Here is a 23841-nt window from a genome sequence, read left to right on the forward strand (position 1 = left end):
AGTACAGAAGAAGAATACAGACGAGGAGAGAGGAGGAAGAACAGAGAAGAAGAAAAGAGGAAAAGAAGCAGGAGCAGGAGAGAGGGTGAGTAGCGCGGGGCAGAACGAGGGGCTGGGAGGTGGGGGGTACTTACTGTGGGGTGGGTCTCAGGAACTCAGGAACCTGGAGGAGCTGCAGCGGCAGGGGGAGCGACCTACCCTTGGGTCAAGGGTCGCTACCACTGTCGCGCAGCGGCCGCCATATGAGGTAGGAGGGGGGGGAGGGGTCAGCTGGGGGCGAATGGGAGCTGGGGGGCGGGGGCGTGCAGGAGGTCGGGGCGGGAAAGCGCGAGGGAGGGGGGGGGGGACAGGTAGAGTGAGAAGAGCTGGGGGAGGGGGGTTTAAGGGTGGAGGGGGGAGAGTGTTAGGAGGTTTAGGAGATTAGGGAGAAAAATAGGTGTAGGGTTGTGAAGATAGGGGAGGGGGTTGTAGAGGTGGGTGAGGGTGAGAGGTAGAGTGAGGGGATAGGAAGATAGGTAATAGAGGGGGTGGCGGGAGGGGGGGAGAGATAGAGAAATAGGTAGAGAGAAAAGGTAGATAGAGAAATCGATAGATAGGGAAAAAGATAGAGAGATAGGAAGATAGGAGGAGGTGGAGAGTGAGGAAGTTGGATAGTGGGATAGAGAGATGGAGAGATAGGTAGATAGGAGGAGTGAGGGAGGTAGAAAGTGAACGGGTTAGATAGGGGAGATAGAGGGGGGATGCGAGTGGGGGAGGGGGATGAGGCAGGAGCAGGAGGGCAGGCGCGGGGAGAAGAGGACGGAGGAGGCAGAAGAGCCGAAGACAAGAAGAGAAGAAGAACAGAAGAAGAAGAACAGAAGAAGAAGAACAGAAGAAGAAGAACAAAAGAAGAAGAACAGAAGAAGAAGAACAAAAGAAGAAGAACAGAAGAAGAAGAACAAAAGAAGAAGAACAGAAGAAGAAGAACAGAAGAAGAAGAACTGAAGAGCAGAAGAGCAGAAGAGCAGAAGAGCAGAAGAGCAGAAGAGCAGAAGAGCAGAAGAGCAGAAGAGCAGAAGAGCAGAAGAGCAGAAGAGCAGAAGAGCAGAAGAGCAGAAGAGCAGAAGAGCAGAAGAGCAGAAGAGCAGAAGAGCAGAAGAGCAGAAGAAAGACAGAAGAACAGAGAGGAAGACAGAAGAACAGAGAGGAAGACAGAAGAACAGAGAGGAAGACAGAAGAACAGAGAGGAAGACAGAAGAACAGAGAGGAAGACAGAAGAACAGAGAGGAAGACAGAAGAACAGAGAGGAAGACAGAAGAACAGAGAGGAAGACAGAAGAACAGAGAGGAAGACAGAAGAACAGAGAGGAAGACAGAAGAACAGAGAGGAAGACAGAAGAACAGAGAGGAAGACAGAAGAACAGAGAGGAAGACAGAAGAACAGAGAGGAAGACAGAAGAACAGAGAGGAAGACAGAAGAACAGAGAGGAAGACAGAAGAACAGAGAGGAAGACAGAAGAACACAGAGGAAGACAGAAGAACACAGAGGAAGACAGAAGAACACAGAGGAAGACAGAAGAACACCGAGGAAGACAGAAGAACACCGAGGAAGACAGAAGAACACCGAGGAAGACAGAAGAACACCGAGGAAGACAGAAGAACACCGAGGAAGACAGAAGAACACCGAGGAAGACAGAAGAACACCGAGGAAGACAGAAGAACACCGAGGAAGACAGAAGAACACCGAGGAAGACAGAAGAACACCGAGGAAGACAGAAGAACACAGAGGAAGACAGAAGAACACAGAGGAAGACAGAAGAACACAGAGGAAGACAGAAGAACACCGAGGAAGACAGAAGAACACCGAGGAAGACAGAGGAAGACAGAAGAAGACAGAGGAACACAGAAGACAGAGGAACACAGAAGAAGACAGAGGAACACAGAAGAAGACAGAGGAACACAGAAGAAGACAGAGGAACACAGAAGAAGACAGAGGAACACAGAAGAAGACAGAGGAACACAGAAGAAGACAGAGGAACACAGAAGAAGACAGAGGAACACAGAAGAAGACAGAGGAACACAGAAGAAGACAGAGGAACACAGAAGAACACTGAGGAAGATACAAAAAACGAAGAAACAGAGTGCAGAAGACCACAGCAGAAGATGAGGAAGAAGAGAAGAGGAGAGAAGACGGGGAGAAGAGGAGTACAAAAGAAGAATACAGACGAGGAGAGAGGAGGAAGAACAGAGAAGAAGAAAAGAGGAAAAGAAGCAGGAGCAGGAGAGAGGGTGAGTAGCGCGGGGCAGAACGAGGGGCTGGGAGGTGGGGGGGTACTTACTGTGGGGTGGGTCTCAGGAACTCAGGAACCTGGAGGAGCTGCAGCGGCAGAGGGAGCGACCTACCCTTGGGTCAAGGGTCGCTACCACTGTCGCGCAGCGGCCGCCATATGAGGTAGGAGGGGGGGGGGGGGGGGGGGGGAGGAGGGGTCAGCTGGGGGCGAATGGGAGCTGGGGGGCGGGGGCGTGCAGGAGGTCGCGGCGGGAAAGTGCGAGGGAGGGGGGGACAGGTAGAGTGAGAAGAGCTGGGGGAGGGGGGTTTAAGGGTGGAGGAGGGAGAGTGTTAGGAGGTTTAGGAGATTAGGGAGAAAGATAGGTGTAGGGTTGTGAAGATAGGGGAGGGGGGGTTGTAGAGGTGGGTGAGAGGTAGAGTGAGGGGATAGGAAGATAGGTAATAGAGGGGGTGGCGGGAGGGGGGAGAGATAGAGAAATAGGTAGAGAGAAAAGGTAGATAGAGAAATCGATAGATAGGGAAAAGATAGAGAGATAGGAAGATAGGAGGAGGTGGAGAGTGAGGGAGTTGGATAGTGGGATAGAGAGATGGAGAGATAGGTAGATAGGAGGAGTGAGGGAGGTAGAAAGTGAACAGGTTAGATAGGGGAGATAGAGGGGGGATGCGAGTGGGGGAGGGGGATGAGGCAGGAGCAGGAGGGCAGGTGCGGGGAGAAGAGGACGGAGGAGGCAGAAGAGCCGAAGGCAGAAGAACAGAATAACAGAAGAACAGAAGAGCAGAAGAGCAGAAGAGCAGAAGAGCAGAAGAGCAGAAGAGCAGAAGAGCAGAAGAACAGAGAGGAATACAGAAGAACACCGAGGAAGACAGAAGAACACCGAGGAAGACAGAAGAACACCGAGGAAGACAGAAGAACACCGAGGAAGACAGAAGAACACCGAGGAAGACAGAAGAACACAGAGGAAGACAGAAGAACACAGAGGAAGACAGAAGAACACAGAGGAAGACAGAAGAACACAGAGGAAGACAGAAGAACACAGAGGAAGACCCCGGACTTGCTTCTTAGTTCACTAAAAGGATCATTATCAAGGCCGGGACAGGAATGTTTCTCAGGTAATATTTAAAATCTTACTTAATAGATTACTGAAGCATGATATAGGAGAGCACAGTTATTTACAACAGACACTTTTCATTGAAATGGCTCCAAACATTCCCACGGACAAGCAGATATAGTAAATCGTATTTCAGTAAATATTTATCACTTGCACATCACCAAGTAAAGTACTCCGATTTGTTTTGATCCTATTAAAATCAGTTACCATCTCATTTCAGAATTACAAAAAAAGTGCTTTCTTAACTACTGCTATATATTTTGAAATATTTGTCAAATTCATTTGCAAGCGATTTAAATGTCAAGTGCCCAGCGCGATCGTCAGACAGTTCACTTTACATTTCTTTCTCTGACTGCAAAGTTAGAGGATTTTGTAAACACCCAATTCCAGAAAAAATAATCAACAGTTTGTAAGAAGATAAACGGACATTTGATTTTGGTCTTATAAGCACAGCAAACGTGACGAACTAAAACGAAATTTTAAAGGCATCTTCATTGCTCACTCACTTGCTGAATGAACTGAATACCTGCTCTTTGTTAGTTTGAGCTCTCGCCAGAACAGGCCAGCAGACCTTAAAAATAGCTTGTCCTGGAAAAAAAAAAAAAAAAAAAAGGACTTGCCATATGAAGAGGGGGAGTTGATTTGTTGAGGCTTGTAGTCTAAAAGGAGAACGGCAGTCAGCATCCCAGAGTAAACCTCAAGGAGTTAAACAAATGGCTAATATTTTGCCATCTCACAATGGAGGATATTCACCTCGTGAGGGTCATCGTCAGGCAGCAAGAATGTCTGGACCATAAGGATGCCTACCTCACAATTACCATCTTTCAAACTCATCGCAGGATCCTTTAATTCCGCAGAAGACATCAATCATACCAGTTTGCAACACTTCCCTTTGGCCTCTCATCAGAACTGTGTTGCTTCACAAAAGTACTAAAACCAGAGACAGACAATCTCAGGGGCAGAGGCATGTGCATCATTACATATCTGGACGACATCCTCATTCTGAATCAATGTCCAAGGGATCTGGTGGAAAACCTGGAAACAACGGTGAATCTACAAGAGTCAAGGGTTAGTCATTGAGATACAAATGATTCTGGATCTGACTCAGATTAATATTCCTTGGCTTCATTATAGACTTCAAGGAGGCGTCCCCCTAGCGAAAATCAGGCAGAAGATCGTGAAAATCAAACAAAAATTGTACATGCTTCAGGGGGTGGAGCGGGAGAGTAACCTTCAGATTCAAACTGGATATAGTCCTAGAATTAGACACCAGAAGAAACAGATGAGGCTCTAGATGTGGGGAATCCTTCACAGGACGAAAATGTTCAGAGTTCAAGTTGAAACTTCACATCAACTGTCAGGAAATTCTGGAGTACAATGCTGTGTCCTGCTGAAGATGAACAATACCTCAGTGGTACAATATAGCAATCTCCTGTGGGAACAAGCTTCAAGGCACTGGCAGTCCTGGGAAACCAGATGGCTTTTCTGCCTAGAAAAACAAGATCTGTGATGGCAGAGTAACTTCCAGGTTTACTGAACAATGTGCTAGACTGGCATTCCCCGAATTTTCCAGATGTGAGTATGGAAACTGAGTAAAGAGGTTTTCAGGGAAACAGAACTCAAGTGGGGTTCTTTCTTGGTGGAACCATTTGTATCGCAACTGGACAATCAACTTCAGAGGTATTTCAGCTGGAAACAAGACCAAAGTGCAGTGGCGAATGACAGATTATTCTAGGCTGGATTCAGGAACCCTAAGATATTACTCATCTTTGGCTCAAACAGAATTGGTTATAAGTCAGCAAATACTTTCTGCTATGCTTTATCTGCGGGACACATTCCTATTAATAGCTCCCCACATACCTCAAGTCTGGAAACTCCTGGGAGGGGCGGTCAATAAGCCTTTCCTTTCCTCCAACACCTAGGTGCTCTGGGATGTCAATAAGGTCCTGAAACTCTTCCTCTTGTGTCAAAATAAGATATTTGCCCAGGAAAAATCATTCAGGTAAGCTGGCTATACTCTTACGTCTGATCCCCTGCAGCCAGGTTTAAGACATTGGAGCGCTGGATATTACAGGTTTTTTTTGTTGTTGTTGTTTTTTTCTTTTTTTAACACCAGGCAGGGTCACCTAATTTCCAGGAGGACAGTCAATCTCTTACCCAGCATTTAACGATAATCCAAAGCTTTGTGTGGTAGGGTGTACTAAGGCATACATTCATATGAAAAAGGAGTTTCACCTGCTAGGATAAAGGGAATTACTAATATCCATTAGAAAGCCACACATTTTGGTCTTCTCTCCTACTACTGCAAGGTGGGTATGCTAGGTCATACAAGAAAGAGGGAAAGATTTGAAACAATTTGGGGCACACACTGCCAGAGGAGGAAGGCTAGATTAGAACATATCAATGCAGCTGACTAGCTGTCAGATTCCACTTCTTAGTTGTTTTATTTCAAACCAGTCATACATGTGACTGCATTGGTGGTCAATAAGCTTTGACAGAGCCTAATCTTCTATTCCATTCACTATAGAATTCAACATTTCCTAGCTACTGTAAAAGGAAATTAATTTTTTTATTAGGAATACAGGGTGAGGATTCTCCAGCTCACTGATTTAGGATAATCACATCCCTTTCCCTCATCGTGGCTTGCGCTGGTATTAGAGAATGCTGAAAGACTTACTTAACTGGTAAGCATATAATTTAAATGTTGTCACTTATTGAGGTGTTTTAGTAATGCTTGAAAGGAATTATGAATACAGCATTGCAATAATAGGATTTGTTTTGATTTGTTTCTGGTAATTTTATAGTTACATTTTTCATAGTCTGGAAACTAAAGTAAATGCTAATTGTATGCTATCTTTTACAGGCAATGATAACACTAGAGATTAACTTGGATTGCGTCAGAAAGAAAGAGGGGACACAGGAAGTTACACACAGTACAGACTAACACGTACTATCTTGTGATTAGTTGAATAAGGTTTATTCCTTTCTCTGTTACTTCTGGTAAAGAGTTTTATTCACATATAATGGTAATGGGCTGCTGGAGAATAACAGTGAAGTACAGCCTAATCCTCTGCTCCATGCCCTTAATAGACTTTAAACTTTCCTTCTCATAGCTAGAAGAAAATACTACCTATTTTCACTACTTGAATCAGGTAAAATAAACGAAACACTGGAAGTTACTGATTATTTCAAAAGAAGTACAAGACATCTTTTCACATTCAAAAGATAAATTAATTTGAGAGACAATGTTTTACACAAGACCAAACGAACAAAACAATATGAATTATCAACTGATTGTGGAATTTACTCCAAGTAAATAGACATCACTCAAGTAAATCATGTCCATGTTGTGCCTTCAACACACATCATAAAATTTTAGTTGGGATTACTAACTTTGTAGGGACAAAGATACCAAAGAAAGTGTAATTTAGACTATGTGGCTTACATGACTATCTCAATCACCTGAAAAACACTGTGATGATTGAACATGAAGTGGGCACTTAGCCACCAAGTTCATCAGCCATTTTAAATAAAAATAGTGCTTATGAGTTCAAAAGCACAGTCCAGGAAAAGTTGCCCAAGGACCAGATCTGCCAATATCTAGCAAACATTATATGTCAGAGAACAAGGAGGACAAAGACATTCTAGTTGCATTATTTGCTTGAGTGATGCTACTCAATGGATCACGGACTACCACTAGGGTAGATTTTTTTTAAAGTGCATTTGGTACACAATATATCCATGATAAATACTTATTGATAATTTGAGGATGTAAGAAACGGACATATAATGGTAAAGATAATGAAATGTCTCCATTATTTTTTAAGTAGAATGTGGGCACATTCAGTGAAAAAACAAAACAAAAAAAAGTAAATAAAAATCGACAACCAATGAGACCCAATGGTTAAGGAAGATTTGGTGCAAACACTGTAAAGTTCACACAGAACATGTCGGCCTTCTCAGTCAGAAGGGTCTGGAAAAAAAATAAAAAATCCATAAACGAAATAGGTTAGTCCACCCTCAAGGTTCTTTATTCATTTTAAACTTGTTGAGATCCTAGTATGTCACAACAAGCTCCAGCGAATATTTGTTACTGGTTTGAAGAACCGTCTTCATCTATGCAATGGAATGCCCTCGCAAACTGTAATGCACACAAGTGGGGAGAGGGTTTATTTCATATAATTATTTTAATGTAGGATATGACACCTACTCCATAATGTAGGACCACCAGAGGTGTTACAGCGCGGTAAGATTTATTGATTGCCCTGCACTTTCTCCTAAAATCGATTGTGCCTTTTTTGTCAATGATTAGAGGTTCAGTCTAAGGGCTGTCAGTTCCTGGGTTTCCTCAGTGTAGGAAATACTTGAATTCAAGTAACTTTTTCACACAACAACCAACCACATGCACACATGCTCGAAAAGGTACAAAGCCACTTATAACTAATTACAAACTTAAATATCCTACATACAACAAGCAACTGAGCCAAATACCTCAAAAACAGGCAATGCTCTTAGTATGAAGGTGAACAATTTATCCCAAACAGCATTACTAACCAAATAAATAAATAGAAAAAATAAACCCACACTGGAAAATTGACTCATACATACTATGCAAGAGCTAAAAAGGCCAGATTATGGGATGGGGCAATGACAGGCAGTGTAAGATGGGGCTGGAAGTTCAGGAGGAGGAAAGGGCTAACGCATTAAGGTAGTTAGGATGTTATAACAAGATCAAATAATTATATGATCAGAAATCACATATTCTTAATTTAAAATGTAAACAAAATGCATTCTAAAATGTAATTTATGAAAAATAGTAGCTGCTTCCATCTCATAAATTAGAAATTGCTATCATGAAACAAATAATATGCTGCCAAAAATTTAGGAACAAAGTAACTTACCATAATTAACCTTAGGCACATAACTCGACTCAGCTGAATGACTAAAGTTACAAGAATTCACAGAGGGAGGGTTCACGGAGACTGGATCCACAGGAACAAACGGAGAGCCTAAAGATAGCAAATTTGCCACATTTAAGAAGTATCATTTACAACTGTACATTTTACAAGATAAAACAGTACTTTTAATCCTACTCTCCATTATGAGTCCTTAATTTACATACATAAAGGTTGAATATCTATGCAAAGGGTGTGAATTATTATTATTTTTAATTAACAGATTTATTAATTGGAAATATTTTTAAAAAGAAAGTGCCAATCAAGAAAATTGGTCATATTAAATGGAGGACATTTGACTGAAACCCATTAGCATTTCTTTTTCAGTAATCAGAAAATGGTACTTTAAGACCTAACGGTTTGGGCAATATTGATAAGCCAAGTCACTGTTGCCTTAAGTGTCACATCAACACACCAAAGGCAAGGAATCCCTCCCTTCAGTGCTGGTACCAGAAGGATTGCCTTTTTCAATTTCTTCCCCAGCAGCCCAAGGTCATTTTTTTCCAATGACAATCAGTGTGCGTGGCATGCTGACGTCATGCACTTTAGATCGACCTTGAAACATGCCAACCTGCTCATTTCACACTCTTCGCATCGGTGCTCATGAGATATTTCAATGGGAGAGGTATTGATGGAGGAAGAATCTCCCATTCTAACGATCTCGCTCCTTAATGTAACCCTGCTTGGGAGTCACCAAGCAGGGACGCACACCTCTTGACCCAGGATTGGAGGGGATGGGCATCAGGAAGCTCACAAGTGAGTAGAGAATTTTTCCTGAATAAGAAATAAATAAAAAAAAGGGTGGAGTGTCCCACCCTGGCATAGAGCCATGACTCACCCCCAAAAGGGGAGAAATACAGTCTCCCTACCTTCCCAGGAGGCACATTCGAGGTTTGCCCCCAAGCCACCCACCCCCAAGGAAAGGTAGAAAACCCCACTAGACACCAGGGATTTTATCATGCTTCACAAAAAAGGGCTGGGGGTAGTTCACCTAGGATTGGGCTTTACTCTAACCCCACCACTAAAGAGGCAACAGTCCTTCTGCCCCCGAGGGGCAGAAAAGGAGTTTGCCCAAGTGTGCCCTACCGAGGAGCACAAATACCATGATGCCTCGGATTTCAAAATGGCAGAAAAAACAAAAGGATGGATCGGCCCAACCCGGCATTTGGCCATGTCCCTAGCCGAAATGGAAAAACCTGGTCAGTGTGACCCCCTCCCCTCATACCCACCCCCAGTGGTCAGAGAGCCCACTGGATACCAGAAATATATCTTCTGAAATAAAATGGCTGGGTGAGGCCCATCCTGAAGTCATGTGCCACTCCTAAAGCATCAGTCTCACTGTTCCCCTGGGAACTAAATACTCCCCATCCCTCTGACAAGAGAGGAAATTTCAATTCTCCAGAGTGTTTTTACATGTGTGTCTGCAGAGTAGTGTTAAATTGTCATTTCATCCCACCTGCCATGCTAAATGGCTTCACTATTGGGGCTTGGGACTGGCCTCCTATCCCGCACCTGCTGCCCAGGACTACTGCCCTGTGAGAGCCGGAAGAGTGCGTCCAGAGTGAAGGGTTCGCTCAGAAAGGCGAAAAGAAGGTGCAGCTCCAGTAACTTTGAGCATGCATGGGAAAATCTGATTGACTGCATGAAAGAACCAAACCCAGCTTTGTTGGAAGGCTCCCTGCAGCCTTTTAGCTTGCCAGACAATGGCAGTGATTGGAGGGTAGTGGTCAGGAGGCTGGGTCAGGGTATTGCGAACACCCCGTCAGGCCCAGGCATAACAATGGCTGGGAGTGCGATCACTTGACTGTCTACACCGCAGGAGTTGTTGACTTTAGTGGGGAGGGGTGGATATGCATGTCACCCTGGAACTGATTGTATTCCAGTTTCAGCTGCAGGGAGCCGTAATATTGATGTGGACCTACCAGCTGACTGTGGTTAAAAATAATATAAATCTGTTGCAAAAAACAAATGTAATTAGACAAAAAAAAAAGTAATATGGTTTTCGCATGCGTCGAGGTGGATCAGGTTTTGAGCCTAGGATATACACTAATCTGCAGGTGACAGCCCAGCAAACGTCTTGAGGCTGCTTTCCATCTCAGAGTCTGTCTTCAGTCTACAAGGAAGTGGACCGGTTGGCTTTTTCACAGCATATTATCATGCAGGAAGTGATGTGTCTAGAAAGAGCTGTACAAAAGACTAGGTTCTGTAGCTGATGAGCTTTTTTTCAGTTGCCTAGGCCTTTGGTTGTTAAAATTCAGGCTCTTTTTATATACAAAGTAGGTGAAGCACTTTCTAATCTCGAGGGAGGGTTTGGGATGAGGTTTAGAAAAAAAACTGAATAATGTAGAGATCAGAAAAGGCGAAAGGATGGAAAGAAGGAATGTCAGTCCTTCGGGTAATCTTATTTCAATAGAAGGCTGTGTAAAAGAATGTCACACCTACTTGCACAATACAATGTACCCAAGTAACTTATCTGCACACTAAATCAGATTGTGTGTTCCCTATTTTTCGTATTCCATACATATTGGGTACAGTGAAGCAAACAGAAATGGTTCTCCAACTCACAAATAAGTCATAACAAAGAGGCATGAGTAACTATTGCCCCATGAGTAAATATAGCCCCATAACAGGACCAGATGACAGTGCCAGCTCTCACACACCGCCTGGCTGCCTCCCCATCCACCCAGAGCAGTGCACTAGCACCTCAGTACCCCTACTAAGAGCACCATTGTCAGCCTCGGCCACATGCCTGTAACGATTTTTTCTACTGAGTCTGCTGCTGCTCCAGCCCAATCAGACCATTTTTGCTAACTCGTGTAAAACACTGTGTATTTTATTGTCTTTTGCCTTTTTGCCGTAAATCTGCTTTAGTATCACTTTAATCTTGGGCCATATCATTGTTTTATCTGTGCCTGTGTGCCTGGCTGCTTTTCCCGCCATTTCTCTTTCCACTCTGCCGCTCCAGCCCGCCCACCTAAGACCTACTTAATGGAGGCTGCAGCAGAAGTGTCAAGGGCAAGCCCAACCGCTCCTGGACCGCACCCAGCCCCAGGATCCCCAACTCTGACCATCCGCCGATACCACCGAACTAAAGGACCTGGCCTCCTGAAAACAAAACAACTGCTGCGGCGTATCTCCCCAGACCACAGTATGAGCTTTCACCGGACACCTATGCTGGCTCTCCTGCAACATGAAACCCTGACACCAACCACACGTCGTGAAAAGAACTCAACTACTTCCTACTCAGTGTAAGATCACTCCAAACACACCACAAAAATCTGGGACACAATAACATTGTGCCAACTGGACCAGATGTTCATCACAGAAACCTGGCTCACCAATGCAGCTGCTCCCGACATCACTGCACAAACCCCCTAGGCTACAAACTCATCCACGAAGACCGCCACAACAAACACAGAGGAGGCATAATCATCATCCACAAGGATAATCTCCTCTGCGCCACCACAGGGGACGAGACGATCCCCACTATGGAACACCTTAACTTCCAAATACGAACCAATGCCAAAAACCACCATCAGTGGAACACTTGCGTACAGAATCCTGGACCTCACCTCACTTTCTGCAAGACGATCGCTGATTTCATCTCCCTCCCTGGCCACAGACTCCGGACACTGTTTTCTTGGGAGACCTCAGTTTCTACCTGGACGACCCCAACAACTGCAACTGCAGTTCCACCATCCTCTTGGACAACCTAAAAAACATCCAACTCAAGCAACTGGTCACCAGCCCTACAACCCAGGACACACCCTGGACCCCATCTTCACCGCAAATGACAAGCTAAAATTCTCACACACTACAGAGCTCACTTAGACCGACCACCACATCATACACTATCATAACAAGCACGCCTGAACCCTCACCACCCCTCATCGAAGATAGGGCAAAAATCACCAATACTCAATAGACGGCTGCCCTCAACACCAAAAGGCCTAATCCCACCAGCAACACTGAGCTAGACGCCTGCAGCTTCACAAACAAAATCACCCCCACAAGAAACGCCAAAACCAGAAGGGCCTGCAATGCCGCCAGGTGGTTCTCACCCGATATCCACCCCCTAAGGAGAGAATGTAAACGACTATAAAGAAGTTGGCGCTTCTGCAAAAATCCAGCAGACAACATCACCTTCAAAGCCGCCCTCAACAAATACCACTATATCCTCAGGAAGGCAAAAAACATCGCCCTGATAGACAGCACACAGAAGAGCACCAACCGCTCCAAGGAGCTCTTTAGCATTATGAGAGAGTTCACCTGCCCTACAGCCACTGAACACAATAAAACCCTCCCCAGGCCCTCTGCAACTCACTGGCAGACTTCTTCCATAGCAAACTAGCAGCCATCTACAGCAACTTCGCACCCGAAATCACCATCTACCACCTCCTAAATCTGACCCACGAAACCCACGGCCACTTGATCACCAATTGGAATCTGCTAACACAAGAAACATCAGCAATTATGAGCGCAACTCACTCCGGATAACCTAGCAATCAGTGCCCACATCACATCTACAACCTGGGGTAGAGAGAGATCAGCAGGGCCCTCATGCCCATCTATAATGCATCAACTTCGACGGCCTCCATCCCCGAATCCTAAAAGCACTCAGAAGTGAAACCACTCCATAAGAAACAGTCTGCCGACCCCAACCAGCTCAAGAACTACCGCTCGATAACTCTGCTACCCTACCCCACCTAAGTCCTAGAGAGAGCCATCAACAAACAGCTCACCAAACACCCAGAAGAACATAATCTCCTGGACCCCTCGCAAGTAGGCTTTTGCACCAACCACAGCACAAAGACAGCCCTGATCACCGCAACAGAAGACATTAGAACCCTACTTGACCAAGGAGAAAAGGCTGCCCCTATCTTACTTGACCAAGGAGAAAAGGCTGCCCCTAGCCTCCTTGACGTCTCTGCAGCTCTCAACACCATATCCCACCACACTCTCATAACCAGGATCCACCAACTATGGATTTGGAACAACATACTTCTTTTTTGGGTGGATACAGTAGCTACCTGTGGATTCCTCACCTTATGAGTCCTCCCAATGCGCCAGCATTCAACAAACCTTTCTTTCTAGCTTTCCATGGTGCCAAGGACATCATAATAGCACAGATCTGCTCGCGACTCCGCCTGACTTCATTGGAGCCAGAAGAAGTCCTCGCCGGCTCGCTGACGCCAGTTTCAAACACTTTTTCTGTGCCTTTGAGGTGAACGGGTGAGTATCATCACCAGCACAAAATATGCCAACTCCATAGTATATAACATATGGAAAATGTCACTTACCCAGAGTACATCTCTTCGTGGCATGTGGTGCTGCAGATTCACATGCTATGCATATCCATTCTGACATCTAGTGTTGGGCTCGGAGGGTTACAAGTTGTTTTTCTTCGAAGAAGTATTTTCGGAGTCACGGGATAGAGTGACTCCTCCTCTCTGTTCTATTGCGCATGGGCATTGACTCGATTGTTTTCCCGCAGAGGGTGAAGAAAGGAGTGATAGAGTATATAAGAGAAAAGAGATGTCCATGCAAATGTAAATGTATATGTATACACATATATATAAATGTTTGTTTTAACTTAAACGACTACAGGCTTCCGGGGAGGAGGAGGGTGCAAGTGAATCTGCAGCACCACATGCCACAAACAGATGTACACTGGGTAATTGACATTTTCCATTCAATGGCATATGTAGCTGCAGATACACATGCTATGCATAGACTACAAAGCAGTTAGTCTTCCCAAAAAGCGGTGGCTAGCCTATAGGAGTTGAAGTTGTTAGAAATAATGTTCTTAAGACAGCTTGTCCTTCAGTGGCTTGTTGTTGTGAGAAAACATCAACACAGTAGTGTTTAGTAAATGTATGAGAGGCTGACCATGTAGCTGCTTTACATATATCAACCATTGGTATGTTTCCTAAAAAAAAAAGCCATTGTTGCACCCTTCTTTCTTGTAGAATGTGCTTTAGGAGCGATTAAAAGTTGTCTTTTTTGGGTTTGACATAACATGTTTGTATACATCTAACAATCCATCTTGCTAAACCTTGTTTTGATATAGGATTGCCTGTATGTGGTTGTTGGAAAGCAACAAAAAGTGTTTTGTTTTCCTAAACTGTCTAGTTCTGTCTATATAGTACATAAGAGCTCTTTTGATATCTAGGTTATGAAGAGCTCTTTCTGCCACAGAATCTGGCTGTGGAAAGAAGACTGGTAATTCCACTGTTAGGTTGATGTGAAAGGGAGATACTACTTTGGGTAGAAATTTTTGATTTGTTCTTAGTACAATCTTATGTTGTGTACTTGGAAAAAAGGTTCTTCAAGAGTGAATGCTTGTATTCCACTAACTCTTCTAAAGGAAGTAATAGCCACACGGGAGGTACCCTTCCATCTTAAAAATTGAATTTGCCAAGAGCGCATTAGTTCAAAAGGTGGTCCCATGAGTCTTGTAAGTACAATATTTAAATTCCACAATGGAACTGGTGGTGTTCTGGGTGGAATGATGCGTTTTAATCCCTCCATGAAGGCTTTGATAACAGGAACTCTGAATAAAGATGTATGCTGAATAGTTTGTAAGTATGCAGATATTGCAGTAAGGTTTATTTTTATGGAGGAAAAAGCCACATTTGATTTCTGTAAATGAAGTAAATAACATACAATATCTTGTATTAATGCTGTAAGTGGATCTTTGGTCTTAGATTGACAATAGTAGACAAATATAATTCTTAAAATCTTCATGATAAATCTTACAGTGTATTGTTGATTTGGCTGTATGAGTGGAATTAGATTTTGGAAAGCGTGGATCCTTTGGATATTTGGATACACTAGAGCTAGTTGAGTATTTAGGATAGCACCTAGATACAGTTGTACTTGTGCTGGTTGAAGGTGTGACTTTTGTTAGTTTACAGAAAATCCTAGTGTGTGCAGAGTTTCTATCACATAACGTGTATTTTTTTGGCATTGTGTACGATTGTTTGATTTTATAAGACAATCGTCTAGATATGGAAAGACATGGATGTGTTGTCTTCTTAAGTATGCTGCTACTACCGCTAGACACTTTGCGAACACCCTTGGAGCTGTTATGCCAAAAGGTAACACTTAGAACTGGTAGTGTTTTCCTGTATGATAAACCTGAGGTATTTTCTGTGAGCTGGGTGGATGGGTATGTGGAAATACGCATCTTTTAGGTCTAGAGCAGTCATAAAATCTTGTTTTTGTAGCAGTGGAATAACATCTTGCAGAGTTACCATGTGAAAATGTTCTGACAAGATGTAAAAATTGAGGGGCCTGAGGTCTAATATTGGTCTGAGGGTGCCATCTTTTTGGGGAATAAGGAAGTATAGTGCTTAAAGCCCTGTTCCTTGTTGGGACTGTCAAACTAATTTTATTGCTTGTTTGAATAGTAGAGATTGAACCTCTTGTTGTAACAGTAGGTTCTGGGGACAACTTGTGATATCTTGGTGGAATATTTGGAGGGATGTTTATCAATTCTAGGCAATAGCCATTGCGGATAATTCATAATACCCAGTTGTCTGTGGTGATATTTTGCCAATGAGAGTGGAATTGCTGTAGTCTTCCCCCTACAGGAGATGTGTGGAATGGAAGGGAGGGAAGGAAGTCACTGCTTTGGTTGTGTTGTTGGTTGTTTAGAGGTTTGGAATTTACCTCTATTTCTAGAATATTGACCTCTATATGTTCCTCTAAACCCACCTCGTTGATACTGGGTTTGATATGGTTGCTTTGTGAAGTAGAAGCCTCAAAGGATTGTGCTTTAAAACCTCCTCGAAACTGAGGCCTGCGAAATGACCCCCTATATGGTGTGGTGTCCAAAGCCCCCATTGCTTTTGCAGTATCCGAGTCTTTTCTTAATTTCTCAATTGCAGTGTCCACTTCTGGGCCAAAGAGGTACTTTTAATCAAAAGGCATGTTAAGCACAGCCTGTTGAATTTCTGGTTTAAAACCAGAGGAGCGTAGCCAAGCATGTCTCCCGATTGTGATGGCTGTGTTAACGCTCTTTGCAGCTCTATCAGCAGCATCAAGGGCAGATCTTTTTTGATTGTTACTAATGGCTTGCCCGTCCTCTACCACATGTTGTGCCCACTTTTGGTCTTTTGGGAGATGCTGTATAATATCCTGCATCTCATCCCAATGGGCTCTATCATAGCGGGCTAGCAGTGCTTGAGCATTAGCAATTCTCCAATTATTTGCTGCCTAGGAGGCAACTCTTTTCCCCGCAGCTCAAATTTGTTGCTCTCTTTATCAGGAGGTGCATCTCCTGAAGACTGGCTATTTGCCCTCTTACGTGCTGCACTAACCACCACTGAATCTGGAGGCACCTGATGAATAATATAATCTGGGTCATTGGGTACAGGGTCATATTTATTTTCTATTCTAGGTGTGATGATTCTAGATTTCACAGGCTCACTAAAATTTGGTCTGCATGTTTTACCATGCCTGGTAACACTGGGAGGCACTGGTGCCTAGAATATGTTGAAGATAATGTATTAAATAAAAATTCTTCTTCCAATAGCTCTGAACGCATGGTTACCCCATGATAAGCTGCAGCCCTGGCTATGACCTGGTTGTATACTGTGGTATCCTCAGGTGGAGATGGTTTGGATGGCTAAGTATCTGGGTCATTATCTAGGATGGGATCAGGGTCATAAAGATCACATGGGTCTACTATGTCTTCTTGTGAATAAAAAGAGTATGTTGGCGAAGGCATTGGTGGCGGGCTGGTGTGGGTGAGGGGGGGGGGGGGGAGACAGACCGTTGTGGAGAATGAGGAGAAGTATGAGGAGGTATTGGCTTCTCCTTTTGCACCTTTTCTAGTGGCTGTACAGTGTCCAGTTCCTCTTGGAAAGCCAGCTTCCTTTTTGTTTTTAAAGGAGATGCAATAACAACCCTTCTTGTCTCTTTATGGATGTGTATCCTGGATTGTCTCTCATCCATAATTTGTAGAATGGGCTCAATGTCCGACTCTTCCTCAGAGGTTTTATGGCTTTCTCTTAATTTCATGGAAAGTCCTTGCTCTTCTGTATATGATGTCTTCTTTGGTTCCGAAGTTTGTTGTACCGAAAACATTGTGTAAGGTCTCGGCTCCGAAGCCGACTTCTGAATTTTCGACTCCGAAACTTGGGGTTTCCTGCTGGGTCCGAAATGGAGCCCTTTATAGTTTTACTCAACGCCAAAGTGGACAGAGTGGCCTTTTTCGGCACCGATCCCAAAGGTCTGTTTCCGACCGTCTTTTTCCGGGCCGAACTATGGCCTTCCGGCAGTGGTGTACCCAAGGCCTTCAAATTATTTTAGTGTTGGGGCAGACATACTCACATGCTGGCCAGCTGTGATGGGTCTGTCGTCCTCTGATTCCTGTTCGGAGTCTGTGTCTCGAATGGAGACTGCTGTCTGCACCTGCTCTTCTTCAGTGACTGCTTTTCAACGTAATTTCAAGTCTTCGGGCTCTGCGATCTCAGTCTTTTTTTAAAAACGAAAACAGGCCTCACAGTTTTCCTCCCGATGGTCTAGAAAAAAAGCACAAGTTACAAACCAAGTGCTGGTCTGTATTGGGGTACTTCGCATGGCACTACGGGCCGAATCGGAATGGAGTCCGATCCATCAGGCTTTCCAGGCGGTAGGCCCGATTAGGCCCATGTTGGGCGCGCACGCCCCCAAGAGCGAACGTACGTTTCCGACGGTACTACCGGTTCAATGCTAGATGGAGAATGCAATCGAAACAATACCGACAAAAAGGATGGTTTTTGAAGGTTTTCCGAATCAAAATCTCAGCGAGAGGAAACGCATCCAAACCCGACGGCAGAAAGAAAACAATCTAACAATGAAGCCCATGCGCAATGGAACCGAGAGGAGGAGTCACTCGGTCCTGTGATTGCGAAAAGACTTCTTAGAAGAAAAACTTGTAACACTCCAAGCTCAACACTAGATGTCAGCATGGATATGCATAGCATGTATATCTGCAGCTACACATGCCAATGAACATATAATATATATATATATATATATATATATATATATATATATATATACACACACACACACACACACACACACACACACACACACACACACACACTATTTTATAATTATTCCTTTGAAAAAATATATATTCTCATATTTTCTGTTGGCACGACAAGACAGGCAAGACTGACTGAATCCACAGGTAGCTACTGTACACCCACCAGAATTTGTTTTACTGAAGGTAGTTCACCTTATGAATAGAATCCAAGGCAGTCCCACAGTTGGAGGTGGGTGCCTGACTGGTCAAACCAAGACGCCCTGAACAACAGAACGGGCAAAATAACCATCCCTCCTCACTTTGGAGTCTAAACTAATATTTTGCGGCAGTTAAGAGGGAAGCCCAATTTGCTGCTTTACAAATATCAGCATCAGCCACACCTCTGGCTAAAGCAGAAGTGGCTGACTTAGCTCTGGTGGAATGAACCCTAATGCCCGCCGGAGGATCCTTCTTTGCCAGTGTAGGAAAGTACCTTCTTTCTGGTATGGTTAACCCCATTTTCAGCCTGCTGTCAGTGTGTTTGACTGCATTCACTAGGATCTTGCTAAACTTGGTTACTTTAACAACTTATACTCCACATTTGGCATACTGGTGCCTCCATGTAAGTCCCTAGTAAGTGTTACCTAGGTAACTAGGGTACTGGGTTATCAGGGGATCCCCCATGGGCTGCAGCATGTATTATGCCACCTAAGGGGAGTCCATGGAAAGCGTATCTGCAGGCCTGCCGTTGCAGCCTGTGTGAAAGGGTGCATGCACTCTTCACTACAGGTCACGGTAAGTCACTCCTATGGCAGGCACTCCTAGACCAGAGGTCAGGGTGCAAGTACCTGTGTGTGAGGGCACTCCTGCACTAGCAGAGGTACCCCACAAACTCCAGTTCCATATTCAGCATGTACTGGACATAGTTCACTATGTACTGTCCAGCTACACAATGGTACCTCAAAACCTAGGCATGTTTGGTATCAAACCTGTCTGAATCATAACCCAATACTATTGCCAGTATTGGAAGTATGATTCCATGTACTCTAGGGGCTCCTTAGAGGTCCCCTGGCATTGCTCCTACCAGCCTCCTGGGGCTTTCTGAGCAGCCCAAGCTGCTGCCACCCCTCAGACAGGATTCTGCCCTCCTGTGGGTTGAACAGCTCAACTCCAGGAAGGCAGAAAAGGATTTAGTTTGGGACAGGGGGGTAACACCCTCTCCATTTGGAAATAGGTGTTAAATAGTTCGGGAGGGGTAGCCTTCCCAAGCCACTGGTATGCTTTGAAGGGCACATTTGGTGCCCTCTGTGCATAAACCAGTCTACACTGGTTCAGGGACCTCCAGTCACTGCTCTGGCATGGACCTGGACAATGTAAAGGGGACTGACCACTCCCCTGTCCATCACCACTTTAGGGGTGGCACCCAGAGCGCCTCCAGAGGGTGCCTGGGTTCAGATTCAGCTTGCAAGATTCCAGCAGGACTCCTCTGCAACCTTCTAGCCACCGGAACCGCGACCGACAATCTGCATCCATGAAGACACTGCTTGCAACATTGTGCCCACGGCTCCCTCCAGCTTCTGCAACAATTCCCTAGCTATGCATACTCTGAGGGTGGCAAGTCTTCAGTCTGCACGAGAAGGAAGAAGGAATCCCCCTTGGAGTAAAAGGAGTCAGTCAAAATTTCTTTATTCAGCAAAATGCCACAAAAGTATAAAAACATTATACAAAAACATTTAAATAATTAAAATGCAATACAGATAATCTGGGATAAAATAGCATAACATTTTCACGTAGACCGAATACAAATCTAATCACGATTACTCATGTCAATGCTTCTATAATAATGCCTATAAACAGTAGCAAAACCAAAGTAATATATAAAACCATCATAAATAAACATCAAATACAGTTACTTACATATAACAAATAACACAGTCAAATCTAGAAATATATGCTGTTCCAACTTGAATTAATATACAACTGCATCCACCAGTTCATATCGTTTCCTAATAGCGGTAGCAGCTCTGATAAAATTTAGAACAGAATAACACATTTGTAATGGTGACAATTTTTGGACACTAATCAATGATTCCTTATGAGAAATGGTTTGTAATTCACGTTAAAAGGGGAAATATAAATGCACTTCTGGGAGCAGAGTAGAGGGAACATTTTTTTAAAAAGTGCATGTGCTTTGCTTAGAAAAAGAATCGCAGGGGCAATTCGAGAGCCCTTTTTGCCAGGTACACTGCTTCAGGAAGGCTACTCTAAAATGCATCAAATGTAATCTAAATAAAAATAAGAAGGGAATATGATTAAGAGCTCGGGAACCAGGTTAAATAAGGGTCTATTAAGATCGTAGTTGAAATCTGGACATAAGGTTCAAAAGTTTTCAGGTTCAAGGCCCCCTGTAATCTAAGCTTTGAGCTGTACTCTATGTAACAGTTTTTAACCAGTTCCTTTGCATTGATGGGTAGGGACTCTGGATGAGTAAACATATCCTCCAGACCTAAATTCCAGAAGGAAATTTGCAGGAATGTAAGCCACGGAATTCTATTGGAATTAGACAATTGAATGCAATTAGTCAAACAATCTTGTACCAGACTAGCCACAGGATTTGACCAGGATTTCAGCCACAGCAGAAGTGGGGCAACACCAATCAAATCTTCAATATGCCGTAATCCCAACTCCTCATGGCAGATGATATTTACTACATTTTTAGATGCCAGCAATAATCTGTGTAAGAATTTATTCGACACATTGTAGGGAATCTGTTTTGGAGTAACCCCACAAACCTGCCCGATAAGTGGCTGCTGATACACATTCTGAATTTTAAAGGGCAACAATCTTGTGGACTGGTTATGGCCTAACTTGCGTGTGTAGGAGGCTGGACTGGCTTGTAGTGAGTACCAAGGGGTACTTGCACCTTGCACCAGGCCCAGTTATCCCTTAGTAGTGTATAGGGTGTCTAGCAGCTTAGGCTGATAGATAATGGTAGCTTAGCAAAGCAGCTCAGGCTGAACTAGGAGACGTGTGAAGCTACTACAGTACCACTTAGTGTCATATGCACAATATCATAAGAAAACACAATACACAGTTATACTAAAAATAAAGGTACTTTATTTTTATGACAATATGCCAAAGTATCTTAGAGTGTACCCTCAGTGAGAGGATAGGAAATATACACAAGATATATATACACAATAGCAAAAATATGCAGTATAGTCTTAGAAAACAGTGCAAACAATGTATAGTTACAATAGGATGCAATGGGGAAACATAGGGATAGGGGCAACACAAACCATATACTCCAGAAGTGGAATGCGAACCACGAATGGACCCCAAACCTATGTGACCTTGTAGAGGGTCGCTGGGACTATTAGAAAATAGTGAGAGTTAGAAAAATAACCCTCCCCAAGACCCTGAAAAGTGAGTGCAAAGTGCACCAAAGTTCCCCTAAGGACAAAATAGTCGTGTTAGAGGGAAAATGCAAGGAAAACACAAATCAGCAATGCAACAACAATGGATTCCTGACTGAGGGTACCTGTGGAACAAGGGGACCAAGTCCAAAAGTCACAAGCAGCTCGGAGATGGGCAGATGCCCAAGAAATGCCAGCGGTTGGTGCAAAGAAGCTCTTACTAGGCTGAAGAACTGTGAATACTGCAGGAACGACAAGGGCTAGAGACTTCCCCTTTGGAGGATGGATCCCCCACGCCTTGGAGAGTCGTGCAGAAGTGTTTTCCCGCCGGATGGACGCCAACAAGCCTTGCTACACGCAAATCGTACGTTTGGCGTTTTTGGACGCTGCTGGGGCCCAGGAGGGACCAGGAGGTCGCAAATTGGACCTGCAGAGAGAGGGGACGTCGAGCAAGACAAAGAGCCCTCACTGAAGCAGGTAGCACCCGGAGAAGTGCCAGAAACAGGCACTACGAGGATGCGTGAAACGGTGCTCGCCGAAGTTGCACAAAGGAGTCCCACGTCGCCGGAGACCAACTTAGAAAGTCGTGCAATGCAGGTTAGAGTGCCGTGGACCCAGGCTTGGCTGTGCACGAAGGATTTCCGCCGGAAGTGCACAGGGGCCGGAGTAGCTTGCAAAGTCGCGGTTCCCAGCAATGCAGCCCAGCGAGGTGAGGCAAGGACTTACCTCCACCAAACTTGGGCTGAAGAGTCACTGGACTGTGGGGGTCACTTGGACGGTGTCGCTGGATTCGAGGGACCTCGCTCGTCGTGCTGAGAGGAGACCCAAGGGACCGGTAATGCAGCTTTTTGGTGCCTGCGGTTGCAGGGGGAAGATTCCGTCGACCCACGGGAGATTTCTTCGGAGCTTCTGGTGCAGAGAGGAGGCAGACTACCCCCACAGCATGCACAAGCAGGAAAACAGTCGAGAAGGCGGCAGGATCAGCGTTACAGAGTTGCAGTAGTCGTCTTTGCTACTATGTTGCAGGTTTGCAGGCTTCCAGCGCGGTCAGCGGTCGATTCCTTATCAGAAGGTGAAGAGGGAGATGCAGAGGAACTCGGCTGAGCTCATGCATTCGTTATCTAAAGTTTCCCCAGAGACAGAGACCCTAAATAGCCAGAAAAGAGGGTTTGGCTACCTAGGAGAGAGGAAAGGCTACTAACACCTGAAGGAGCCTATCACAAGGAGTCTCTGACGTCACCTGGTGGCACTGGCCACTCAGAGCAGTCCAGTGTGCCAGCAGCACCTCTGTTTCCAAGATGGCAGAGGTCTGGAGCACACTGGAGGAGCTCTGGACACCTCCCAGGGGAGGTGCAGGTCAGGGGAGTGGTCACTCCCCTTTCCTTTGTCCAGTTTCGCGCCAGAGCAGGGGCTAAGGGGTCCCTGAACCGGTGTAGACTGGCTTATGCAGAATTGGGCACATCTGTGCCCAACAAAGCATTTCCAGAGGCTGGGGGAGGCTACTCCTCCCCTGCCTTCACACCATTTTCCAAAGGGAGAGGGTGTCACACCCTCTCTCAGAGGAAGTTCTTTGTTCTGCCATCCTGGGCCAGGCCTGGCTGGACCCCAGGAGGGCAGCTGCCTGTCTGAGGGGTTGGCAGCAGCAGCAGCTGCAGAGAAACCCCAGGAAGGGCAGTCTGGCAGTACCAGGGTCTGTGCTACAGACCACTGGGATCATGGAATTGTACCAACAATGCCAGGATGGCATAGAGGGGGCAATTCCATGATCATAGACATGTTACATGGCCATATTCGGAGTTACCATGGTGAAGCTACATATAGGTAGTGACCTATATGTAGTGCACGCGTGTAATGGTGTCCCCGCACTCACAAAGTTCAGTGAATTGGCTCTGAACAATGTGGGGGCACCTTGGCTAGTGCCAGGGTGCCCTCACACTAAGTAACTTTGCACCTAACCTTTACCAGGTAAAGGTTAGACATATAGGTGACTTATAAGTTACTTAAGTGCAGTGTAAAATGGCTGTGAAATAACGTGGACGTTATTTCACTCAGGCTGCAGTGGCAGGCCTGTG

At 44.8% G+C, this 23841-nt stretch overlaps 1 protein-coding gene across 4 annotated transcripts in view; it reads right to left on the reverse strand.

The window, feature by feature from the left end:
- ADAD1 (adenosine deaminase domain containing 1) overlaps positions 1 to 23841 on the reverse strand; it is a 923229-nt gene that overhangs the window by 770467 nt on the left and 128921 nt on the right. For all 4 annotated transcript variants that reach the window (XM_069242439.1, XM_069242435.1, XM_069242432.1 and 1 more), the window contains one exon: positions 8279 to 8386. In XM_069242439.1, the coding sequence (XP_069098540.1) occupies positions 8279 to 8386 (108 nt within the window). The remainder of the gene's footprint in view (positions 1 to 8278; positions 8387 to 23841) is intronic.

This window comes from Pleurodeles waltl, chromosome 1_2, assembly GCF_031143425.1.
Source record: "Pleurodeles waltl isolate 20211129_DDA chromosome 1_2, aPleWal1.hap1.20221129, whole genome shotgun sequence".
In the NCBI taxonomy this organism is placed as follows: domain Eukaryota; kingdom Metazoa; phylum Chordata; class Amphibia; order Caudata; family Salamandridae; genus Pleurodeles; species Pleurodeles waltl.